Below are 24,843 nucleotides of genomic sequence, written 5' to 3' on the forward strand. Positions count from 1 at the left end.
TACAGTTCCCAGTGTTCTCCCCAGGCTAGTGTTGGTGAGCACCCGGCTGTCATCGGCTCACCGCCTTCTTTGCTGTAAGCGGAGTTGTGCAGAGAAGCGCCAGCCCTGCATTCTCTCATCTCGCCCCACCCGATTACTTTTTCATGCCACCCGTCTGGAAAAAATTTCTGGGGAGAACACCGGTTCCTCTTTTTAAGGAAACTTTGAGCATATAGTCAATAGATGCCCTGATCAAGGATTCTGATTGGTTGGGCTGAGAATTTGTTCTGCTTTTGTACACGTTTTCTCTCATTTTCTTTGCCCTGGTTTTGATAAATCTGCCCGGTTTTTCATGATATACAATGCACTATGGTGGGACTACTTTGCCCAGAATTGGAATCATTTATTTTGCCAAGTACAAACAGGGTTCTACCCAGAATTGGTTTTGGCTTATACATGTTCTGGAAGGATGGACAACCCCAGAAGCTTGTATGTGCTATTGGATCTAAATACATGGGAACATTTCAAATTGTTATGTTGTCTTTTTAGAGAGTTGAAGGAATAGTGCCGTAATTGTGATTGATTGATTGATTGATTGATCGAATCTGCCAGGAATCAAATGGTTAAATAAGTGTATGGCCACCTTCAGAGGGGCCAGTCAGAGTCCTAAATCAATTTTGCTCCAATTTTCCTTGCACTGGTTTTGATGAATATGCCCCATGGTTTCAAGATCATCCTGAAATGCATTCTCTCTTTTAGTTCATTGTATCTAAAACAGTATTTAAAATGTAGTAATCGGGCTATGTTGCAAATGAAATAATACATTTTTTTTTTCATCTTGAGCTACTACTGGAGATAGAGGCCTCTATAATTTGCAAAAGAGACAGTAACAAGGGTTTGTGACTGATGTGTTGTGATTTCAAGTGTAACGTTTGCCTTATGGAGAGCCTGTTGTCCTGTTTCAGGAGGCCTGCACCATGCAGCTGCACGTATTGCAGGGGAAGGCGTGTACAAGGCTTTGAAATATGAAGGAGGTGTCCACAGAGTTCAGCGGATTCCGCAGGTGGGCCTGTCCTCCAGGATGCAGAGGATTCACACAGGAACTATGACTGTAATTGTCCTTCCACAGCCGGATGAGGTAAACCACATGGATGTAGCATTCAGAGGTGTATTTCAGGTAGAATGTAATAATGGCACCAATTGAAAAGGGCGCCACATTCACATCAATGCAAATCTTTTCTCCATTAGTGCCAAGTGTATAAAAAGGGCACTATTACAATAGCCCATTATTTAACAAATAATCGTTTCTAAAACTGTTCCCTATTGTTTACATTTCAACTTTTTGCACCACAATGAGCATACGATAGTTTTTCAACAAACATATACTTAAATAAATAATACCATTTGCTGAGCAGTCCTGCTGATCCTCTGCCTCTAATACTTTTAGCCATAGACTGTGAACAAGCATGCAACAATCACTTCTGACATTGTCAGACCTGACAGGGTTATCTGCATGCTTGTTTCTGATGTAATTCAGACACTACTGCAGCCAAATAGATTAACAGGGCTGCCAGGCAACTAGTATTGTTTAAAAGGAAATAAATGGCAGCCTCCATATTCTTCTCACTTCAGGTGCTAACATGGGCGGGTTTTGTGTGAGAGTTGGAAGAGGTTAGGATAAAGTAAATTATTGGTAAGTATTAAAGGTATTTTACTATATGAAGTACAATATATTTTATCACTTTTACACTAGGGCGATTAGCGGGTGATTCCCAATAGAAACTTAATGGCAGTGATCTCACTGCCGCAATTGCCACCAATCGCGGCAGTCGTAAAACTTTTTACCTGCAGCATTTTGCTGCAATTCTTGAGTGATCGCGTTACACGATCGCCGGGAATCCTGGAAGTGTACAGTGAGTATACCGTACACATTAAGCACTACCTTTTTGCACTTTAAGTGTGAATGGGCCCCTAATAGTGCCCATTTTACTAAACATAAAAATAGAGGTTACAGTGGGGAATAGTAGAATATCACTATTATAAACAATATTTTACGCCTTATCCTGATGCCAATTTTACTAAACGGGAACTTCAATATTGTTTTATGTCTGGTGCCCTTTTTAACCAGAGCCTTTATATGCACACGTATTTCAAGCAATTGCTTTAAAGTGAAACGGTGTCACACAGGGCTGGCCAAAGCCTAGTTGCCAGGTCACCATTGTGATTTAGAAATGGTCCTATGCAATAAAGACTGTGTCACTTCAGGCCATTCATCATTCTATACCATTCATTAGCTCTCCTCTGACCAGATAACTCCTTTATAGAGGGATTTGGTAGCTGGAGAAGCTCTGCTTCAGAAGCAGGAGACAGACACCAGATAATCTACTAGTTAGCAGTTGCATAGATGGGGTATAGCCTCAATAGAAACCAGCAGAAATGTAACTGCAGCACCTTGGCTTTCATCATGAGAGCTGTTGGTGTTGCCAAGACAGCAGCTTTTATTACACATTGGCAGAGCTGGAGTTTCCAGAGAAACAAATAAGTGTTATTTTCAGAGCACATCAGCAGCAGTTACCACTGTAGAAGCATCAGCCCTGTTGTGCTGGATCTAAAGGGACCCTGAACAGTAAATGAAAATGAAATTTGGACTTGCGTGGGGCTTCCTCCAGCCCCCCCGTAGCCTGTGAGGTCCTCCAGCATCCTCTTCTCCCCTCTCCTGGTTCCGCTGGCAGCTCCGGCAATTGGCGACTTTGAAGTTGTACGTGTGTCTCCACTCCAGTTGCCATAAGCCTCCTGTGCATGTGCAGTTCAGTCTTTAAAGATGTACGGCTTACAGTGACCGGCGTGATGACGCTTGACTTCAAATGAAGTCGCCAATTACCGGAGCCGCCAGCTGCACCAGGAGAGGGAAGAAGAGGATGCTGGAGGACCTTGCGGGCTATGTGGGTGGCTGGAGGAAGCCCCAGGTAAGTCCAAATTTTGTTTTTATTTAGCGCTTAGGGTCTCTTTCAAATATTTCTGAAGCAGGAATGACTCTGTGTGACCTCAATTTGTTTTAGGTATTATTACCCAATGTACATGGCTGGGGTAGTGTCATCATTAGACTGCTAGAGACATTTTATATGCAGCGCTGTGAAATCAAGGCCCTATGATTGTTTATTTCTAGATTTTTGGCAGACATGTACTACCCTAAACGAACACTACATTGTTTTTATAACCATTACAGGTGGATATTAAAATTGACCCAAAAGATCTGCGAATTGATACATTCAGAGCTAAAGGGGCTGGAGGTCAGCATGTTAACACAACGGACAGTGCAGTGAGGATTGTGCACTTACCTACAGGTACAGTATTTCACCATTTTGCACACTTGAGTATTGTCATGTTTGTAAAATGTTATACTAACATACAAAATAAAGAAAACCAAAAGCACCAAATTGTACAAACTGCAAAATAGCAAATGGTTAATAATACTATCATTTTCCTCGCACACTATTGAACAATTCTTGTTACTAACTGTCCCTTAGAGGAGCTCTCAATCTAATATCCCTACCATCACCAAAGTCCAATGTAGTCTAGGGTCATTTTCAGGAAAGTCAATACATTTTTCTCAGTATGTCTTTGCTATGCGCAAATGAAGAATACAGAGACACGGAAACCTCTAAGGCTGGCTTCACACTGGTGTTGCTTTACGTTTTTATTGAGGCTATCACCTCAGGCGAAACAGCATTTTGCCTTGACCAACTTATCCTTAATTTTATGCTCTTTCCTCCATGTAGGGATTTCAGCGGAGTGCCAGCAAGAGCGATCTCAGATAAAGAACAGGGAAACTGCCATGAGGATGCTAAGAGCTAAAATTTTTGAACAAACCTTTAATCAAGAACTATTCCAAAGACAAAGTGCAAGAAAACTTCAAGTAGGTCATAAGAATAACAGCAATGATAATATGTACAGTAATTCCTGGTTTGATTTATTTGCACAACGGAATATCAGCCTTTACCTATGAACAGCTCTGTAGCTACTTTTTTTAAATCAATCTAACAATCCTTCCATCTGCCTGTGGCCTTGTACTGAGCTGCAGGCAGAAACCTTGAGCACGTCAGCTAGCCCGCACCATTCTCTGGGGCACCACTATAAACACTACATCAATGAGTGAAGGCTCTTAACAGTACAGAGTGAAGGGAGCCAGTATTTAGTAAAAAGCTGACCAATCTGGCTTTGGAGTAGTCCATGTCCTCAAGGGAGGATTCTCCGTATTAACTTTTTTTTCTTTTCAAAGGCACTTCATGGAACGGATCTATACAAAATGTCAGCCAGCTTCCCTACTCGATTTGCACATTATTTTGGCAGTTGGACTGATCAACTGAGGTTCAGCAAGTGCTTTTGAAAATAAAGAAATAACTTGGTTTCCCCATGAGGAGATGGACTTGTCCAAAACCTGACAGATCTGTCAAATTTTCACTACCGTCACTGCAGTAGACAGCAACGTACGACGAGCAATTTATTGTACATTTTACTCTGGGAGAAATGTACATTGATGTTTGCATTTTACATTTCTTTCTTTGTGATAGATGTCCTTTAACCTTTTAGCATCCAAGTAAAGTAAAACTGTATTTGGCTGCAGGGCTGAATTTTTCCTGCTTGTGGGGAGTGTGCCTCCCCCAGCCTGGCCAGGTATGCAGAGCTTCGCAGGGAGCTTTCATATTTATCTGTTCCGGATGCTGGACCGGCTTCCTCTCTTCCTCCACCTGCGGCTTAGCACTCCCGACATCCCTCGTCTGACTTCCAATCACACGTTATTACATGTGATCGGCGCTCAGAGGATAGTGTCAGCGGTGCAGCGCGACCCGGTGGTGGAAGAGAGCCACTTCCTTCCATCCATCACCGAGTGGCGCTGCGCCGCTGACACTATCCTCTGAGCCCTGATCACATGTAATAACGCGATGGGAAGTCAGAAGAGGATGTCGGGAGTGTATCGCCTTGGGTGGATGAAGAGAGAAAGCCAGTCCAGCATCCGGAACAGGTAAATATAAAACCACTCCCTGCAGTGCTCTGCATGACCATAGTAGGCAGAACAACGAGTTGAGGTTAAAATGAGTGCAGCATATTCAAACTAAATATTTTGTTTGAAGATGCTAACGGATTAAACTAATTTTAAAATGCTTTTTATTTCGTGTCAGCATTTTGAAGTCTGTTACAGAATGTAAAGTATAAATTACAGTCACAATTTCAAGGTTACCCAAGGTGACATGTGACATGATGAGATAGACATGGGTATGTAAAGTGCCTAGCACACTAATAACTATGCTGTGTTCCTTTTTTTTTCTTTCTCTGCCTGAAAGAGTTAAATATCAGGGTATGTAAGTGGCTGACTCAGTCCTGACTCAAACAGGAAGTGACTACAATGTGACCCTCACTGATAAGAAATTCCAACTATAAAACACTTTCCTAGCAGAAAATGGCTTCTGAGAGCAGGAAAGAGATAAAAAGGGTCAAAGGTTCATTTTAGCTCTGGCATACTTCAATGAAAGTGTCATTGAGCAAAAACAATAAAACAGTTAAAACTTGAAAAGTAGATTTAAACCTAAAATAAAACTTTGGAACATCTTAAAAAGTCATTTTTAGGAAAAGGAAGATGGATACAATCGTTTATTTCATTCGTTTATTTTTGCTTCGGGTGTACTTTTAAAGTGTATTTGAGGTGGGGCCACAACAAAAAAAATATATACATAACTGGGGCTTCCTCCAGCCACCTCCAGCCTGATGGCTCCCTTGCCGTCCTTCTGCCTCTCTGTTCGCCCGCAACTGGCCCCAGATAATAAGCCCCAGGTATGTATATTTTTGTTGTTCATCTCAGGAACACTTTAAGGGCTCTTTCACACCAAGATGTTGCGTTAGATGCGACGTTAAGGTTGCATATCGTGCCCCTAACACAACGCATGTTAGCTTTGAAGTTAGACGTTATATAGAGCCGCGTTATGCGTCTCTTCATGCGTACGTGATGCATACTTTTTGACGCATACTATCGAACTAAAACGCTGCATGCGTCAAATTAAAAAAAAAAAAAAAAACAGTACTGAGCATGTGCAAACATTCAAACGCAGCACATACGAGTATAACACACAGTTCGCTGCACTTTCATTTACCGTGCTGCGTTATAGTCCAACGCAACGTGGGCACTGTGAACAGCCCATTCATTTATCATTGCTGTCAGTTGGGCTGCGTTACAGGCTGCTGTGAAAGCAGCCTAATAGTTGGTAAGGAAATAATCCTTGTCTTTTCACGACAGCTTTGCCAGTGTGCTTGTGAAGAAATGTATGTACTTGGGTACTTGCATGATAATTTCTTTCATGCTCCCATGCGTTTTCATTTCAACTAAAAAGTGCAACATGCAGGGTTTAGGAAAAAGTTACGTGACTGAATTGCACTACTGATCCGCCATGCATTTTTAAAAAAACAATACAAATGCATAAAGTGTAAAATAGCCCTAACACCAAATGCTACCTGACTTTTATGTACACTTTACTTGCATGCACTATCATGATTTTATTTCCCATACAGGTTGGGACAAGAGATCAGTCTGACCGAATCCGTACCTACAACTTCACTCAGGACAGATTAACTGATCATAGGATAGGCTACGAGTCCCGAAATTTAAAGGTAATTACATATACCACCAAGAAGCAGAATTCTAAAAACCAGACCAAACAAAATTGCCCTCACAAGCATTTTGATTGGTTGCTCTACTTTTCCAACTGTTGCTTCAATTTTCCTTGCAATGATTTTGAGATGTCTGCAGGAGTGTGAAAAGGCCGAAAAACACATCCTCTATAATAAACCCGTGTCCCTGCGTGTACCGTCTCTGTGTAGCTGGTCCGTGCTTTTTGCCACTGTGCTTGTGCGCAGCATGGACCCAGCCTCAGAGACAGGAGGACAGGGATAGGGTCTGGGAGCCAGGCGAGCATGTGAGTGGGCTGACAGGTGTGCGGCGTGGGCAGTACATGCTGTGGTGAGAATCACAGATCCTAGAGCCAACGGGCTTGGGTCTGCTAGTAACAATATATTTATGAATGCATTGTCATACACTTATCTGCAAAGGTCTGGCCTTGTAGAAGGATGTAAAGGTGTTCTCTATGCAATATTGTTAAGGGATCTCTGAAAGATTGCTCCATGTACCTTATAACATCAAGAAAGATGTTCAGTAAGATGCAATTGATTTTGACATGCATGTAGATTGTGTTCAACTTGGAATAAGGCCTATCCAAACTTGCAGGAAGTTCATTTCATTGACTCATTGACCATCTTCACAAGAAACACACAAAAATGTATAAATGCCTACATCCATCCTCTCAGTGCTATCCTGTCTTTATTTAGGAAAAACACCTTACTTAAGATCTTTCTACCCAATTGGCTCCTACTTTGTTGAAGACTTTGTTGCTGACTGGGAGACATAACCGCTTTGCCATCTGTGTTAGAATGTGAAGATTTTTTGCAGTTTATAAGACGAATGCATAGGCCATCCAAACATCCTTAAAGGGACTCCGAGCAGTGCAGAAACTATGGAAAGATGCATATCATTTTAAAGCTCTCTTTCTCCTCTTTCCAATGATATATAAACCACCGCCCTACGCCTTTTAGTTTTCGCTATTTTCGCGATTGAAATTGCCGCGGCCGCGAATTCGATCGCCTATATAGAGAAAACTAAAAGGCGTAGAATGACGATTTAGGTGTCGTCAGAAAGAGGAGAAAGAGAGCTTTAAAATGATATCCATCTTTCCATAGTTACATTGTATTACACAGGACGACTTTTTCTGCTGAATGGAGCTGCTGACTTTGAGAAAAAGTCGCCCTGTGTAATACATGTAACTATGGAAAGATGGTATCATTTTAAAGCTCTCTCTCTCCTCTTTCTGACGACACCTAAATCGTCGTTCTACGCCTTTTTTAGTTTTCTCTAATTTCGCGATTGAAATCGCAGCCACGGCAATTTAAATCGCGAAAATAGCGAAAACTAAAAGGCGTAGGGCAGCAGTTTATATATCATTGGAAAGAGGAGAAAGAGAGCTTTAAAATGATATGCATCTTTCAATAGTTTATGCACAGCTCGGTGTCCCTTTAACCACTTAAGGACCGCCCCCAGCCGATGGGCGGCGGCAAAGTCCGGGCCCAAACGGCGGGGGCGGCTGCGGGAGTGGCTATGCGGCGATCGCGTCATTCGTGACGCGATCAGCCACCGGGGACTGGCTCCGCCCACCGTTCGCTGTAACCTGCCTGCCGTTCGGAAGCGCCGGCGGGTTACTAGCACCCGGATCGCCGCTGAAACAATGTATAATAGGCTTTGTAATGTATACAAAGCCTATTATACTGGCTGCCTCCTGCCCTGGTGGTCCCAGTGTCCGAGGGACCACCAGGGCAGGCTGCAGCCACCCTAGTCTGCACCCAAGCACACTGATTTCCCCCCCCCCCCCCTGCCCCCTGATCGCCCACAGCACCCCTCAGACCCCCCCCCCCCCCCCCTGCCCACCCCCCAGACCACTGTTTGCACCCAATCACCCATCAATCACTCCCTGTCACTATCTGTCAACGCTATTTTTTTTTTTTTTAGTCCCTAATCTGCCCCCTACTCCCTCCTGATCACCCCCCCCCCCCCTGTGTACTGTATGCATCTATCCCCCCTGATCACCCGTCAATCACCCCCTGTCACTGCCACCCATCAATCAGCCCCTAACCTGCCCCTTGCAGGCAATCTGATCACCCACCCACACCAATAGATCGCCCGCAGGTCCGACATCAGATCACCTCCCAAGTGCAGTGTTTACATCTCTTCTCTCCTCTAAACACCCACTAATTACCCATCAATCACCCCCTATCACCACCTGTCACTGTTACCCATCAGATTAGACCCTAATCTGCCCCTAGGGCACCCAATCACCCGCCCACACCTCAGAACGCCCTCAGACCCCAGCCCTGATCACCTCGCCAGTGCATTGCTTGCATCTATTTCCCCCCCTCTAATCACACCTTGAGACACCCATCAATCACCTCCTGTCACCCCCCTAGCACTCCTATCCATCAGATCAGGCCCAATACATCCTGTCATCTAAGAGGCCACCCTGCTTATGACCGGTTCCACAAAATTTGCCCCCTCATAGACCACCTGTCATCAAAATTTGCAGATGCTTATACCCCTGAACAGTCATTTTGAGAAATTTGGTTTCCAGACTGCTCACAGTTTTGGGCCCGTAAAATGCCAGGGCAGTATAGGAACCCCACAAGTGACCCCATTTTAGAAAGAAGACACCCCAAGGTATTCTGTTAGGTGTATTATGAGTTCATAGAAGATTTTATTTTTTTGTCAAAAGTTAGCTTAAATTGGATTTTTATTGTTTTTTTCACAAAGTGTCATTTTTCACTAACCTGTGACAAAAAATAAAATCTTCTATGAACTCACCATACCCCTAATGGAATACCTTGGGGTGTCTTCTTTCTAAAATGGGGTCACTTGTGGGGTTCCTATACTGCCCTGGCATTTTAGGGGCCCTAAACCGTGAGGAGTAGTCTAGAAAACAAATGCCTCAAAATGACCTGTGAATAGGACGTTGGGCCCCTTAGCGCACCTAGGCTGCAAAAAAAGTGTCACACGTGGTATCGCCATACTCAGGAGAAGTAGTATAATGTGTTTTGGGGTGTATTTTTACACATACCCATGCTGGGTGGGAGAAATCTCTCTGTAAATGGACAATTGTGTGTAAAAAAAAAAATCAAAAATGTGTCATTTACAGAGATATTTCTCCCACCCAGCATGGTTATATGTAAAAATACACCACAAAACACATTATACTACTTCTTCTGAGTACGGCGATACCACATGTGTGACACTTTTTTGCAGCCTAACTGTGCTAAGGGGCCCAAAGTCCAATGAGTACCTTTTAGGATTTCACAGGTCATTTTGCGACATTTGGGTTCAAGACTACTCCTCACGGTTTAGGGCCCCTAAAATGCCAGGGCAGTATAGGAACCCCACAAGTGACCCCATTTTAGAAAGAAGACACCTCAAGGTATTCTGTTAGGTGTATGATGAGTTCATAAAAATTTTTATTTTTTGTCACAAGTTAGCGGAAATTGATATGTATTGTTTTTTTTCACAATGTGTCATTTTCTGCCAACTTGTGACAAAAAAAAAATCTTCTATGAACTCACCATACTCCTAACAGAATACCTTGGGGTGTCTTCTTTCTAAAATGGGGTCACTTGTGGGGTTCCTATACTGCCCTGGCATTTTAGGGGCCCTAAACCCTCAGGAGTAGTCTAGAAAACAAATGCCTCAAAATGACCTGTGAATAGGACGTTGGGGCCCTTAGCGCACCTAGGCTGCAAAAAAGTGTCACACATGTGGTATCGCCGTACTCAGAAGTAGTATAATGTGTTTTGGGGTGTATTTTTATACATACCCATGCTGGGTGGGAGAAATCTCTCTGTAAATGGACAATTGTGTGTAAAAAAAAAAATCAAATAATTGTCATTTACAGAGATATTTCTCCCACCCAGCATCTGTATGTGTAAAAATACACCCCAAAACACATTATACTACTTCTGAGTACGGCGATACCACATGTGTGGCACTTTTTTGCACCCTAACTGCGCTAATGGGCCCAAAGTCCAATGAGTACCTTTTAGGATTTCACAGGTCATTTTGCGACATTTGGTTTCAAGACTACTCACGGTTTAGGGCCCCTAAAATGCCAGGGCAGTATAGGAACCCCACAAATTACCCCATTTTAGAAAGAAGACACCCCAAGGTATTCCGTTAGGAGTACGGTGAGTTCATAGAAGATTTTATTTTTTGTCACAAGTTAGCGGAAAATGACACTTTGTCAAAAAAACAATTAAAATCAATTTCCGCTAACTTGTGACAAAAAAAAAAAATCTTCTATGAACTCACCATACTCCTAACGGAATACCTTGGGGTGTCTTCTTTCTAAAATGGGGTAATTTGTGGGGTTCCTATACTGTCCTGGCATTTTAGGGGCCCTAAACCGTGAGGAGTAGTCTTGAAACCAAATTTCTCAAAATGACCTGTGAAATCCTAAAGGTACTTATTGGACTTTGGGCCCCTTAAGGCAGTTAGGGTGCAAAAAAGTGCCACACATGTGGTATCGCCGTACTCAGGAGAAGTAGTATAATGTGTTTTGGGGTGTATTTTTCCACATACCCATGCTGAGTGGGAGAAATATCTCTATAAATAGACAATTGTGTGTAAAAAAAAATTAAAAAATTGTCATTTACGGAGATATTTCTCCCACCCAGCATGGGTATGTGTAAAAATACACCCCAAAACACATTAAACTACTTCTCCTGAGTACGGCAATACCACATGTGTGGCACTTTTTTGCAGCCTAACTGCGCTAAGGGGCCCAAAGTCCAATGAGCATCTTTAGACTTTACAGGGATGCTTACAATTAGGCACCCCCCAAAATGCCAGGACAGTGAACACACCCCACAAATGACCCCATTTTGGAAAGTAGATACTTCAAGGTATTCAGAGAGGAGCATGGTGAGTCCGTGGCAGATTTCATTTTTTTTTGTCGCAAGTTAGAAGAAATGGAAACTTTTTTTTTTTTTTTTTTTTGGTCACAAAGTGTCATTTTCTGCTAACTTGTGACAAAAAATAAAATCTTCTATGAACTCACCATGCCTCTCACTGAATACTTTGGGATGTCTTCTTTCCAAAATGTAGTCATTTGGGGGGTATTTGTACTATCCTGGAATTTTAGCCCCTCATGAAACCTGACAGGTGCGCAGAAAAGTCAGAGATGCTTGAAAATGGGAAAATTCACTTTTGGCACCATAGTTTGTAAACGCTATAACTTTTACCAAACCCAATAAATATACACTGAATGGTTTTTTTTTTAATCAAAGACATGTAGCAGAATAACTTTCACGCTCAAATGTATAGGAAATTTTACTTTATTTGAAAAATGTCAGCACAGACAGTTAAAAAAGTCATTTTTTTGACAAAATTCATGTCTTTTTTGATGAATATAATAAAAAGTAAAACTCGCAGCAGCAATCAAATAGCACCAAAATAAAGCTGTATTAGTGACAAGAAAAGGAGGTAAAATTCATTTAGGTGGTAGGTTGTATGAGCGAGCAATAAACCGTGAAAGCTGCAGTGGTCTGAATGGAGAAAAAGGCTCTGGTCCTTAAGGGGCGAAAAGACTGTGGTCCTCAAGTGGTTAATGTTCTTGCATTTTTTTGCAGTGAAGCTAGGATAATGGCCTTTGCATCAGTACACTCCAAGTGCAGTTATCATAGCATGTTTAGACTTTTCACATAGCACAGGTTCCTTATTCTGCACATTTAAAACAGGACCTTTTTGCTGACTGACTGGGCATGTGCAGGTCTGGGGCGTATGTCCGGATAGTCAGCAGAAGGGTCTGGCCATGGCAGCTGTGCACTGCTATGTGGGAGTGCGCACAAGCTCGCGACATGGAGGAAAGAGCATGCAGCAAAGGAGGGGAAGGCCTTCAGCTATTAGGACCCACTTGACATGGGCACTCTCCTCCTCTTGGACAGAAAAGTCTTAGCTACAGTACAATAAATATGCAAAGCATCTTGGTTAAATATACTTGTTTTCAATAACCATTCTTGTCTGGATAAAGTAGCTAAGGTTGAGCTTATCTTTCGCTGGATAGTGTTGTCTTCTAAAGTCTCACACTGAGAGGTTATTGGATATGCCTTGCTGATCTCTAGAGATTCTCAGTGAGATTCATATTTAATTCCGGTTTGCAAGCAAACTGAATGCAGCTTAGGACTGGTCAAATAAAAATGCAATCCCTGCAGGTTTGATTGTCCCAGTTCTAAACCGGAAATTAGCATGCAAGCCAGAATTATTAGCATCTCATTGACTATCTCTAGTGATACCCTATTATGGAGGATGACATGCAAGTTCATAATTAGTTATGTGTAATGAGATTTCCATATTTCCTCCATGACCACTAATTTAGCAAATCCTGTCTGGTAAGGAAGGTTATCATCCATGCATTGGTGCCCAAAAAGTCAGGATGTAGTCCGTTCAATGAAATGCACCATGCACATTATGCAACATGTAAGGCTACATACACACTTGAGATAAAAGTCTTTGGAAAATGAAAGATCACAGACCAATTTTACCCCCTTTCATGTAGTATGAGAGCCATACTCTACACAGTCTATTCTATGGAGCTGAACTTCCCATCAGATAAAAATCTTTGCAAGATGCTGCACACAAAGATGCTGCACACATTCAAAAGATCAGTATCTGCAAAAGATCAGTTCCTGAAAAAGATCCGTTCCTGCAAAATGCATTCATAGTCTATGATATCTGCAGATCCTCATACACACCTTGTTTAACAGACATTCATCTGCAGATCAGATCCACCAGGATGGATCTTCAGATCTGTAGATGATTGTCAGATATGCAGATGAAGTCTGGTAAACAAGGCGTGTATGATGATCTGCAGATATCATAAACTATGAATGCATTTTGCAGGAACGGATCTTTTGCAGATACTGATCTGTTGCATGTGTGCAGCATCTTGCAAAGATTTCAGCTCAATAGAATAGACTGTGTAGAGTATGGCTCTCATACTACATGGAATGGGGTAAAATTGGTCTGTGATCTTGCCTTTTCCAAAGACTTTTATCTCAAGTGTGTATGTAGCCTAAGGACCTGTTTAGACTATGCGCGTTCCTGGACGTTTTCAGGGAACGTGTCTGGGTACCAAAAACGCATAGGAACGGCTCCTAATGCTTTTGAATGGGCTGGTTCACATGTATGCGTATGAGACGCATACGTTTCTCATCTGCATTGCTGCACGCAGTTCTGTGCGATACGCATAGAAACGGACGCAATGAAAGTCTATGGACGCGTATCAAAAACGCGTACTATTGCGTTTTTAGCGTCCGTTTTCCTTTGCGGTTCCCATAAATTTTTTTTTCCCCTGGGTCACGTGTGTGTGCAAAACGGAATAGAATACGCATTAGAACGCAAGAGAAACGCATGCGTTTTTCACCTTGCGTTTCTTTGATTTTAAACGCATTCTTCATACGCAGATAGTCTGAACAGGCCCTAATGGTACGTACACACTTGCGACTATGGTCGTTTGATCGGTCTGCCAACAATCGGGTAAAGAACTTTACCAAACGATCATTAAGGACAAGAGTGAAAAAACGATAGAAAATCCAACAAGACGGATCATATCGACAATCGTTACAAAACTATAGTGTGTATAGTTATCTGCCGAGAACGATCGTTACAAGGGCCAATGCGCCTGCGTTGGATTCTGCCCAGCTTCTGTACTTCCTGTGTAGCGCGACCCGTAAAGATTGTTACATTACAAATTTCAAATAAACTTTGTTTTCAAGTTAACTATCATATATTTTTATCTATTGGAACTCCATGTTAGTGGTTTTTTTATTTTATATAAATATGTACGCAACATTTCCCTCTGATCGTTCTTTTCTGTGAGAACGATCCTTAAAATGTGTATGATGATCGCTGCATCCCATTGTTGCATTCCAATCGTTCCAAGATTGTTCGTCTGGTAACTATCGTTCCTTGCAAACGATCGTTATCGGAAGTGTGTACGTACCATAAGTCTGACAGGGTACATTTAAGTCTGTGTGCTGTTCATATCATCATGGACCAATGACTCTGACTGCAGTCCACACAGCTGACCAATGAAATAATAGCTTCTCCTATCACACAGGAAGGGGAGCTGTGCAGAATACAGATGATTGATGATTTTTAAAGTCTGTCGCAATTCTGAATTTCTTTGGAAATAAGCTAATCAAAATTGGCAGCTACTGCGTACCACACCACTGCAGCCATGGAGACCAGGGTAATGCTGCTAAGACTGATGGGAAATCAGCAGTTTTACAAGTGCAAGTGATTTGATTTTTTTTTTTTTGTAACAATGACCACATAAGTTTCACTGATCGTATCATAGAATATTTTAATATATTGCAAAGGGTTCATTAGAATTTTGCTTTAACTCTGGAATTCTTTGTTTGGCTTCTGCAGGAATTCCTAAATGGAGATGAGTGTTTGGATGACTTAATAGAAAAGTTACAACTGTCAGCAGATGCAGAAGCACTCCTAGAAGTCATAGAAAACAATTCCTTAAAGCTACACCAATGACTATGTAGAACTGAAAAAGCTGAAAATGCTCTCCATTGCCTTTTTCAATGTGTCTGCCTACATGCAAGTATTGTAATTAACTGCAATCATTTGTTATGAAATAAATTATTTTATGTGATTGCGCATTTTATTTGATTTTCCCAATATTACTTTTCAATGACTGATTATGTAGGTAGAAAAAAATCAATGTATTGTAAAAGTAATACCTTTTAATGGCTAACTGATAAAGTTAAATTCTGCAAGCTTTCTGGGATCTAGTCAATGACTCTTATGAAATTAGTCCAGCAGAGCTTCTGAAGGTTGGTAAGAGACAATGGTGAAAGTTCTTGCTCCACAGAACGCAAGGATTTTCTGTATGCTTGAAAGTGTAGCTCTGGTCACAGAAATGGGGAAGAGCAGCTTTCTGTTTTACCAACCTTAAAAGGGTACCTGTGAGTTTAAAAAGTTAGATGCCCACTTAAAAAGAGAAAAGCCTCTGGATGATCCAAAGACCTGCCCCTGTCCCCCTCGAGCTCGACATTCCAGCTCTTGGATTCTCCAAATGGCTTTATCCGCCATACACAAGTGGGCTCTCTGCTGCTGCCCAGGTGTGGTCTGTCTATGCTTGTACACAGATGGGATGGCGGCTGTGAAGGAAAAGATGGTCCCAGCGAGGATTGGTGGACTGCAGGAAGATCAGAGAAGCCTTTGGGTCATCCAGAGGCTTCCATCTAGGGAGGTAAGTATCTGACTTTTTATTTTTTTATTTTTACTCACAAATTTACTTTAAGCCGAATAGCCTATTATGACATGTAAAGTTGAAGAGAAATCGAGAGCCCAATATGGTGTAGTATGTCAAAATTGATTGGATAAATGAAACAGTGAGATGGTAATACTCACAAACACGGGTTACCACCTAGGTAACCACTCATTAGGCAGGTGAGGAGATTAGACCTGTCCTCACTCAGGATTAAGAAGTCGCTCTCTGTAGATAGGAAGAAAGGGGGTAGATCACCCCTCCATCTGGGGTGGACTCAAATATATTGGTAGGTGAACAGAGGCGCCAGAAGGATAAAAGTACATAAAAATTTTAAAAAATTGCTGGGAGGAAGTGGTGGACTCGCCTCCATTAAAGCAGACACCAAGGACTGTAAATGTATAGATATACACATTTATTGAAAATACCCCAAATATGCAACGCGTTTTGCGGGCACAGGCCACTTCTTCAGGCAATAAGCAGGGGATAAACAACAGCAATTCAGTTATAGCAAGCAGAGCACCTCAGAGGTGCTCTGCTTGCTATAACTGAATTGCTGTTGTTTATCCCCTGCTTATTGCCTGAAGAAGTGGGCTGTGCCCGCGAAACGCGTTGCATCTTTGGGGTATTTTCAATAAATGTGTATATCTATACATTTACAGTCCTTGGTGTCTGCTTTAACGGAGGCGAGTCCACCACTTCCTCCCAGCAATTTTTTAAAAATGTTATGTACTTTTATCCTTCTGGCGCCTCTGTTCACCTACCACTATTATGACATGTAACTGCTTTAAGTCTTGCAGTGCTCTAAAAACTTCTCTAAGGCCTAGGACCCAATAGCAGCTCTTTTCTTAGCGCTTGGGATTTGAACAGCTTTTAAAAAAAAAAAAATCTCCTATAGCATTACATGAGCAAGAGCTTTACGAATCACAGGCGCTTTGAAAAGCGCTGGTGGGTCCCAGGCCATAGCATTTCAATTACCTGGTCAGAGGAATGCTCCTCTTCCTTTTTCTTGTGTGAGAAGGCTCATCACAACCCCCTGAAAGCTAAGCTTGTCTCTTCCTCTCTTGATCCACTCAGCGAGGCTTGCCAGTGGCTTCCCACAGCAGGCTGAAGAAGGGAAATCTGTTGAAGATTTAAGGACAGAATAGATATAGCATCATGATGTCTGTATTGCACAAGTGTGATGAGGACACTCTCCAAATAGCTTTTTTATATACTGGTTTTGAAAAGTTGGCCGCAGTTCACACATGGGGGTAAAAAAATGCATTTGGTACTAATGTTGGCAATTATACACTCACCTTCCCCTTTGCAGCTATTTAAGAGATCTAAACTGCACATACTTTGGAAAACCTCCTGCAACCGTAAAGGAAAGCTGTACTATAGTGCGAACAATAAGGAAACTGCCATTTTCAAGTTTCCCTTAAAGAGGAACTCTAGTGAAAATAATGTAACAAAAAAGTGCTTAACAGGGACTCCGAGCAGTGCAGTAACTATAGAAAGATGCATACCATTTTGAAGTTCTGTTTCTCCTCTTTCCAACGATAAATAAACCGCCGCCCTACGCCTTTTAGTTTTCGCTATTTTTGCAATCGAAATTGCGGTGGCCGCGATTTCGATTGCGAAAATAACAAAAATTAAAAGGCGTAAGGTGGCGGTTTATAGATCGTTGGAAAGAGGAGAAACAGAGCTTCAAAATGGTATGCATCTTTCTATAGTTACTTGTATTACACAGGGTGACTTTTCCCCAACGTCGGCAGCTCCATTCAGCACAATGCAATGAAATACAAGGAACCCAGGGGGATATAATTACAAACCTCATGCTGGTAGGTGTGAGGATATACGGTAATTAATTAGTTGTGGGTATGCTTATAGGCATACCCACAGGCACTGCTCGGAGTCCCTTTAATTTTTACAATAATTATGTAATGATTTAGTCAGTGTTTGCTCATTGTAAAATCTTTCCTCTCCCTGAATTACATTCTAACATTTATCACATGGTGACATTTTTACTGCTGGCAGATGATGTCACTGGAAGGAGATGCTGCATTTCTGGCAGTTGCATACAGCTGTTATTTCCCACAATGCAACAAGGCTCCCTCAGTGCTGTGAGGTGCTGACATCACACTGTGGGAGGGATTTCACCACAAAATCAGCCATACAGAGCCCACTGATGATCTGTTTGAGAAAAGGAATAGATTTCTCATGGGAAAGGGGGTATCAGCTACTGATTGGGATGAAGTTCAATTATTGGTTACGGTTTCTCTTTAAAGCCCTTATCCACTCAAATGTATTGTTTCTTAAAGGGATACTGTAGGGGGTCGGGGGAAAATGAGTTGAAGTTACCCGGGGCTTCTAATGGTCCCCCTCAGACATCCTGCGACTGCGTAGCCACTCCCCAATGCTCCGGCCCCGCCTCTGGTTCACTTCTGGAATTTCAGACTTTGAAGTCTGAAAACCATTGCGCCTGCATTGCCGTGTCCTCACTCCCGCTGATGGCACCAGGTGCATACTGCGCAGGCCAAGTATGGTCTGTGCCTGCGCCGTGCACTCCTGGTGACATCAGGTGAATCGAGGACAGGGCAACGCAGGTGCAGTGGTTTTCAGACTTTAAAGTCTGAAATTCCAGAAGTGAACCAGAGGCGGGGCCGGAGCATTGGGGAGTGGCTGTGCAGGCGCAGGATATCTGCGGGGGACCACTAGAAGCCCTGGGTAACTTCAACTCATTCCTCCCCCCCCCCCCCTACAGTATCCCTTTAAGCATCCTCCTCACCATCCCATTAAACTTTCACTAATGCTTAAAATTTCAATAATGCTTAAAAAAAAGACTTAAAATAGGTGAAACTAGTAATGGTCACATGAGCACTGCCGAGCACCAGAGCTTACAGCTTTCCCCTTGAAATCTGAGAGAGCTGATCCTTGCAAATTTTCCACCCATTTCCATTCTCCTCTGTAGCCCCCTATGATAGAGAGCTTGAGTGCAAATGAATGCAGCTTGAAAATGGTGCAATTAAATCACACTTGACTGCGGGGAAATGGTATTGCATTTGTACCTGATCACTTACTATCTGTGCCATTTAACACCGGTTTCCATCACTCCACCAACATCTGTGCCGTTTGGGCTACATCTGGTGCCCAAATTGTCCATTGAGAGCCTCAATTAACCAGGCCTGTGATGTCGAGGAGATAGAGCAATTTTTGGTACCTGTAGTCGGAAAAAACTGCTCCGACTCCTAATAAATCTGAACTGCAATTAAAATAGAAGATATGATAAAATGTTCTATTTCTCAGATAAGAATCATCATAAATAACTTATCTATCCAGTAATAGCAGTGCGTAGTCCACAAATAGGAAATAAACCAATAAAGAAATGGTTACTTTAAAACTTCTTGCTATAACTGTACATCTCACTTGCTATTTCTAAGGTTACTGCATTACGGTACTCACCTCTGCCGGAGCTCATTGTGAGGGCACTGTAAATCTATGGAGACATACACAATATGGTGAGGCAATGCGGTGTGATGGAAGTAGCTGACCCCTGCCTCCTGCACAGATTGTGCAATAATGCAAGTCTGTGGTGACGCGGTAAGCACGATTGTGATATCGGTACGCATGTGCAGAGCGAAAGATAAACAAAGCTGTAGAGTCAGAGTTGAGGAGCAATATTTTAACATCTCTGCTGTAAGAATAAAGCCTAAGGTGGTCAATGAGATGCAAATAATTCTGTGTTGATGCAGGTTAATGCAGATTTTGTATATAAATGTATGCACTCCCTTTGCTAGTGAAATCAATTTCATATGTTGTTTAAATTGGTTTTGGTGACTATGAATTAAAGGACAACTGAAACAAGAGGTCTTTGGAGGCTGCCATATGTATTTCTCTTTAAAGGGAAGGTTCAAGCAAAATAAAAAAATGAGTTTCACTTACCTGGGGCTTCTACCAGCCCCATGCAACCATCCTGTGCCCGTGTAGTCACTCACTGCTGCTCCAGTCCCCCGCTGGCAGCTTGCCGACCTCGGAGGTCGGGTGGGCCGCATTGCGCACATTTTTACGCATTCCCGGTAGTGCAGGAACATTAACACATACATTTTTACGCGTTACTGGTTCAATGCGTACATTTTTACCTGCCTGCCAGCGAGGGACTGGAGCAGCAGTGAGTGACTACGAGGGCACAGGATGGTTGCATGGGGCTGGTAGAAGCCCCGGGTAAGTGAAACTCATTTTTTTATTTTGCTTGGACATTCCCTTTAAGCAATACCAGTTGCCTGGCTATCCTGCTGCTGATCCTCTGCCTCTAAGGCCCGGTGCACACCAAAAACTGCAAGCAGACCTGCAAAACGCTAGCGTTTTTAGCTGCTTTTTTTCTTATTTTGAAGCGTTTTGCGGTTTTGTGCTGCGGTATTTGGTACAGCAGATTACAGATATTGTTACAGTAAATCTGTTACTGAACAGCTTCTGTAACAAAAACGCCTGGCAAACCGCTCTGATGTAGCATTTTTCAGAGCGGTTTGCGGTTTTTCCTATACTTTACAATGAGGCAGAAACGCATCCACAATCCAAAATCTGCAGCAGCCCGGGAGTATGCGTTTCTGCAAAACGCCTCCAGCTCTGGTGTGCACCACCCCATTGGAATACATTACCCTAGCGTTTCCACATCCGCAATCGGATCTGAAACCGCTACCGAACCGCTTTGGTGTGCACTAGGCCTATTACTTTTAGCCATAGACCCTCAACAAGCATGCAGCAGATCAGGTGTTTCTGACATTATTGTCAGATCTGACAAGATTAGTTGCATGCTTGTTTCTGGTGTGATTCATACACTATTGCAGCCAGAGATCAGCAAAGCTGCCAGGCAACTGGTATTTAAAAGCAGATAAATATGGCAGCCTCCATATTCTCACTACAGTTGTCCTTTAACAGAGTTGTTAGGCAAACTATGCTGCCATATGATATACTTACCCGGGGCTCCCTCGAGCCCCTTGCAGCCAACATGTACCACGCAGCATCTCCGCTCGCAGCCGCCGGTGCAGAGGCTGATCTTCTCTACTGCGCCTGTGCGAGCACTGCTGTCGCAGTACGCTGTGGACATCATTGATAGTGGTGCTTGTGCAGGTGCAGTAGAGGATGACTTTGAGGTTGGACTCTGCACCAGTGGGGACACCGGGCCAGTGACTGCGAGCGGAGATGCTGCGTGGGACATGTCGGCTGCAAGGGGCTGGAGGAAGCCCCAGGTAAGTATATCATGGGGCAGCATATTTTGCCTGACAACTCCTTTAAGTTACACAGTAGTACATATGCACTCGCCACAGAGCTGGTGTGAATCCACTTACAATTTTTTGCACACTGATCGCAGAGGTGTTGTCTATCACCTGTAAACCTGGTTCAGATTGTACCTGAAGAATGTGTGTTCACATTATAAATAGCAAGTGCTGAGCACTTTTGTGAGCACTTTTTGAAGTGATTTTACTGGTGGTTTTGAGTGATTTGCAGCTATTTTTTTGTAAGCGCTTTTGTTTTGAGATTTGAGCTCTTCTGATTGCAGACAATCAGGAAGTGAACTTTTTGACCTGGAACTGAATATCTTTAGCTTCCCTGGCTGTACGCAGTTTTAGAAGTTGCGTCCGCGGGAGGATTTTTAAAAAAAATAAAAGTTACTCTATATGCCTAAGCTAGCATTTCACTAGCTAATTATGTCCGTTCTGATCCCCCCGATCGTCGCCGGCAATATTCACCCGTCAGCGTTCCTGCGAGATCCGAGGCTTCATGGTCCAGCTTTACTCGTCGCTATGGCGATGATCGGACATGACGTCATGCGCAGTCACGACCCTCCCCATAGCGAAGCCTGGAGGTGAAGGCTGAGGCTGCGCCATCGTGGGATCCCTGGGGGGGGTACGTATTATGGTGGTGATCGGTTGGGACCGGAGGCACTTGAGGAACATCATTAGCTAGCGAAGTGCTAGCTGAAGACTATAGAGCAACTTTTATTTTTAAAAAATCCTCCCGAGGCCATGTGCCCCCCTGCGGCGGCTAGCCCGACCCTAGGTCGGGCTTACCCCCAGGGAGGTTAATATAATTTATAATGAAATGCGCTCTCAAAATCGCTTTTTAAAGCGCTTTGCGATTGTGATTTTCCTATACCTTCCATTGGAGCGCAAACGCTCAGAAAATGATGCTGGACCAGCAATTGCGATTGGAAAGAAAGCTCATCGCTCATGTGAGAACAGTCACATTGGAATTCATTGCACTAGTGATTTTACAGCGCTCTTAACGCTAGCGCTTAAAAAGAAAACCCTCAAATCGCTAATAGTGTAGAGGAAGAATTCCCTCATTCCCCTGCAGAGTACCTGCACATCACTGTTACATGTACCCACACAGTTAGATTGCCTAAGGCCTGATGTTCATTGTTCCTGTGTGTACCCTCTACAAGTAAGGTCAAATTTCAAGCTACTTTAATATACATCTTAAAAGGAACCTGTACTGAGTAAAATTATTTAAAATAAACACATGAGGTAACGTCAAATGAAAATTACATAGTTACCTCGCCATCAGTTCCTCTCAGAAGCTCACCATTTTCTTCTGACAATGATCCCTTCCAGTTCTGACAACATTTTGTCAGAACTGAAATATATCAGTTGCTGTCAGTTATATATCAGTTTGTGTCAGTTATAGCTAAGATGACAACTGATGTGCCAGGTAATGTCCATGTTTCCCTACGGCTCAATTGGGCGATTTTACAGTTTAACAGTGTGCTGACCAGAAAGCTGTTATGGGGTATTGGCCATTTTCAAAATGGAGGTCGGAGAACTCCCTTGATCACAGTGGACAAACAGGATGTGGGACAGCAGAAAGAGATTGAGGAGTAGACTGCACAGTAGGTAAGTATGACTTGTGTATGTTTATTTTGACTTTCAATTTTCAGTTCAGGTTTTCTTTAAGGTGCATACACCCGCTAGATGAAAGTCTGCTGATAATGACTGCCTATGCCAATAATCAACAACCCCAGACTCCCACCTTGCTAGTGATCCACAGTGCTCGCTCCTCCCACTGTGTGCTGTCAAACACACACTGTCAGCCATACCATACCCCGCACTGCAACAGAACACATCATCAGTATAAATGCTGACTATCTATGCGTATGTACAGCCTGGACTCAGTGATGTCACCCAAGGGATCAAGTCCTTATCCCTGTCGAGCAACATTAATGTAGTGTGTGTACAAGCCTTTACTGACCCAAGCATACAATGCTTTTCTATGCAGCCAAAAAGGTATGTGTTTTTGCATATGATTTTATGTAAAAACAGATCTATAAATGTATTTTTTCTTCCTTGTTTGAAAAGGCAGATAAATATAAACGCAAGAAAAATGCAAACGCCTACAAAACGCAAGTTCAAAACTACAAACGCACTAAAGAGGGACTAGATTGTGAGCCCCTTTAAGGGACAGTTAGTGACAAGACAATATACTCTGTACAGTAGTGTTGTCCGGATCATGAACGATTCGAATCTTTGATCCGGATCTTCTTTGTGAGTCTAATTATCCGGATCAGCACAAGGAGTGATTCAGTTCATAGTTAGGGCCCTTTTCCACTACGGAAATGGCTAAATCGCAAAACCGCAAAAGGCTAGTGATTTTTCAAATCACTACAGTTTGCTTTTAACATAGGAGTCGTGGTAGGTCATTTCCACTACCGCGATTCGTTTTTTACCTGATCGCGATCGCGTGGCCGAGCGATTATTGCCGCGATTTTGCTATGCAGTGCATAGCATAGCAAAATCGCAAATGTCGGGAAATCGCTGGGAATTTTTTACCTTTTGCTATTCAGCAATCGCTAGCGTTCAGCGTGAACGCTAGCGATTGCTAGTGGAAAAGGGCCTTGAGGAACTGCAGCTTCTGCTGAGCTGCAAAGATTTAGGCCTCGTTCAGACTATACGCGCTGCCGTCCGCATTTTGGCAGCGCGTATAGTGTGCGACACGCAAGAACGGTAGAAGGGCAAAGACAGCCCTTCTACCATTCCCATCATATGCGCTGTGTGGCAGCGCGATTGCGCTATCGCGTGCTGCACGCATTTTTGGGAATCGCAGCGCAGATCCCATTCATTGTAATGAATGGGATCTGCAGCGCAGCGCATAGGAGCACAGATGGCGTGCGATCGGACGCGTTGCGTTCCAATCGCACGCGTTGCGTTCCAATCGCACAGCCATCTGCGCTAAATGATGTGAACGAGGCCTTAGGGACTGGGGAAGTGAGAGAAGCAATGCCTCCCAGCTCACTGAGGGTGAGGGATCAGGTTACAGCAGCAAAAGCAGTAGAGGCAGCTCTTTGGTTACAAACAAAGTTAATAACTCCTGGTCGCACGCCCACTATCACTACTGGCTAGGCCATGTGTCCTCACACAGCCACTATTATATATATATATATATGGTTTGGCATACTGGGAGCTGTAGTCCCCCACCCCCCGTAAGGCACACACATATAAGGCTGGGGAGGCATGCTGGGAGTTGTAGACCCCTCACCTTCATCCTCTTGCTCTGGATCTCCAGGCTCTTCATAGTGAAGTCCACCCCAATGCTGTTGCCCTGTCTCTCCACAAACACGCCGCTCTTGAACCTCTGCATGACGCACGTCTTCCCGACCAGAACCAGCTTAAACAGGAAGTCATACACATCGTCCAACTCCAGTGGGGGCTGCATGCCGGGGGCCCACCACGTGACGCGTGTCGACACTGCGAAACTACAGCGGCAGCTTTACAGAATACCCAGCATGCTCAGGGAGAATCAGATGGGCAGGCCATAAAATGTTAACTCTTGACTTAACTTAAAGGGAAGGTTCGCGCAGACTATAAAAAACAAACTGCACTTATCTGGGGCTTCTTCCAGCTCCTGGTAGTGGATCGGTGCCCTCGCCCTCTCGGTGTCCAGTGATGAAGAAGCTGACCTCGCCAGGTCAGCT

General features: G+C 43.3%; 1 protein-coding gene and 1 long non-coding RNA gene across 3 annotated transcripts in view; one reads left to right on the top strand and one right to left on the bottom strand.

The window, feature by feature from the left end:
- MTRF1 (mitochondrial translation release factor 1) overlaps window positions 1–15,278 on the top strand; it is a 29,283-nt gene extending 14,005 nt beyond the window's left edge. For both annotated transcript variants that reach the window (XM_068267804.1, XM_068267805.1), the window contains 5 exons: window positions 945–1,117; window positions 3,206–3,323; window positions 3,759–3,895; window positions 6,541–6,639; window positions 15,044–15,278. In XM_068267804.1, coding sequence (XP_068123905.1) covers window positions 945–1,117; window positions 3,206–3,323; window positions 3,759–3,895; window positions 6,541–6,639; window positions 15,044–15,160 — 644 coding nt within the window. In that variant the 3' untranslated portion in view covers window positions 15,161–15,278. The remainder of the gene's footprint in view (window positions 1–944; window positions 1,118–3,205; window positions 3,324–3,758; window positions 3,896–6,540; window positions 6,640–15,043) is intronic.
- Window positions 1–24,576, bottom strand: part of LOC137545967 (uncharacterized) — a 28,041-nt gene extending 3,465 nt beyond the window's left edge. The window contains exons 1-2 of the long non-coding RNA XR_011026138.1: window positions 24,408–24,576; window positions 16,875–17,018 (exon numbers count right to left, since the gene is read on the bottom strand). This is a non-coding gene — a long non-coding RNA (uncharacterized lncRNA). The remainder of the gene's footprint in view (window positions 1–16,874; window positions 17,019–24,407) is intronic.
- Window positions 24,577–24,843: the final 267 nt, after the last annotated feature.

This window comes from Hyperolius riggenbachi, chromosome 2 (assembly GCF_040937935.1).
Source record: "Hyperolius riggenbachi isolate aHypRig1 chromosome 2, aHypRig1.pri, whole genome shotgun sequence".
NCBI classification, from domain to species: Eukaryota; Metazoa; Chordata; class Amphibia; order Anura; family Hyperoliidae; genus Hyperolius; species Hyperolius riggenbachi.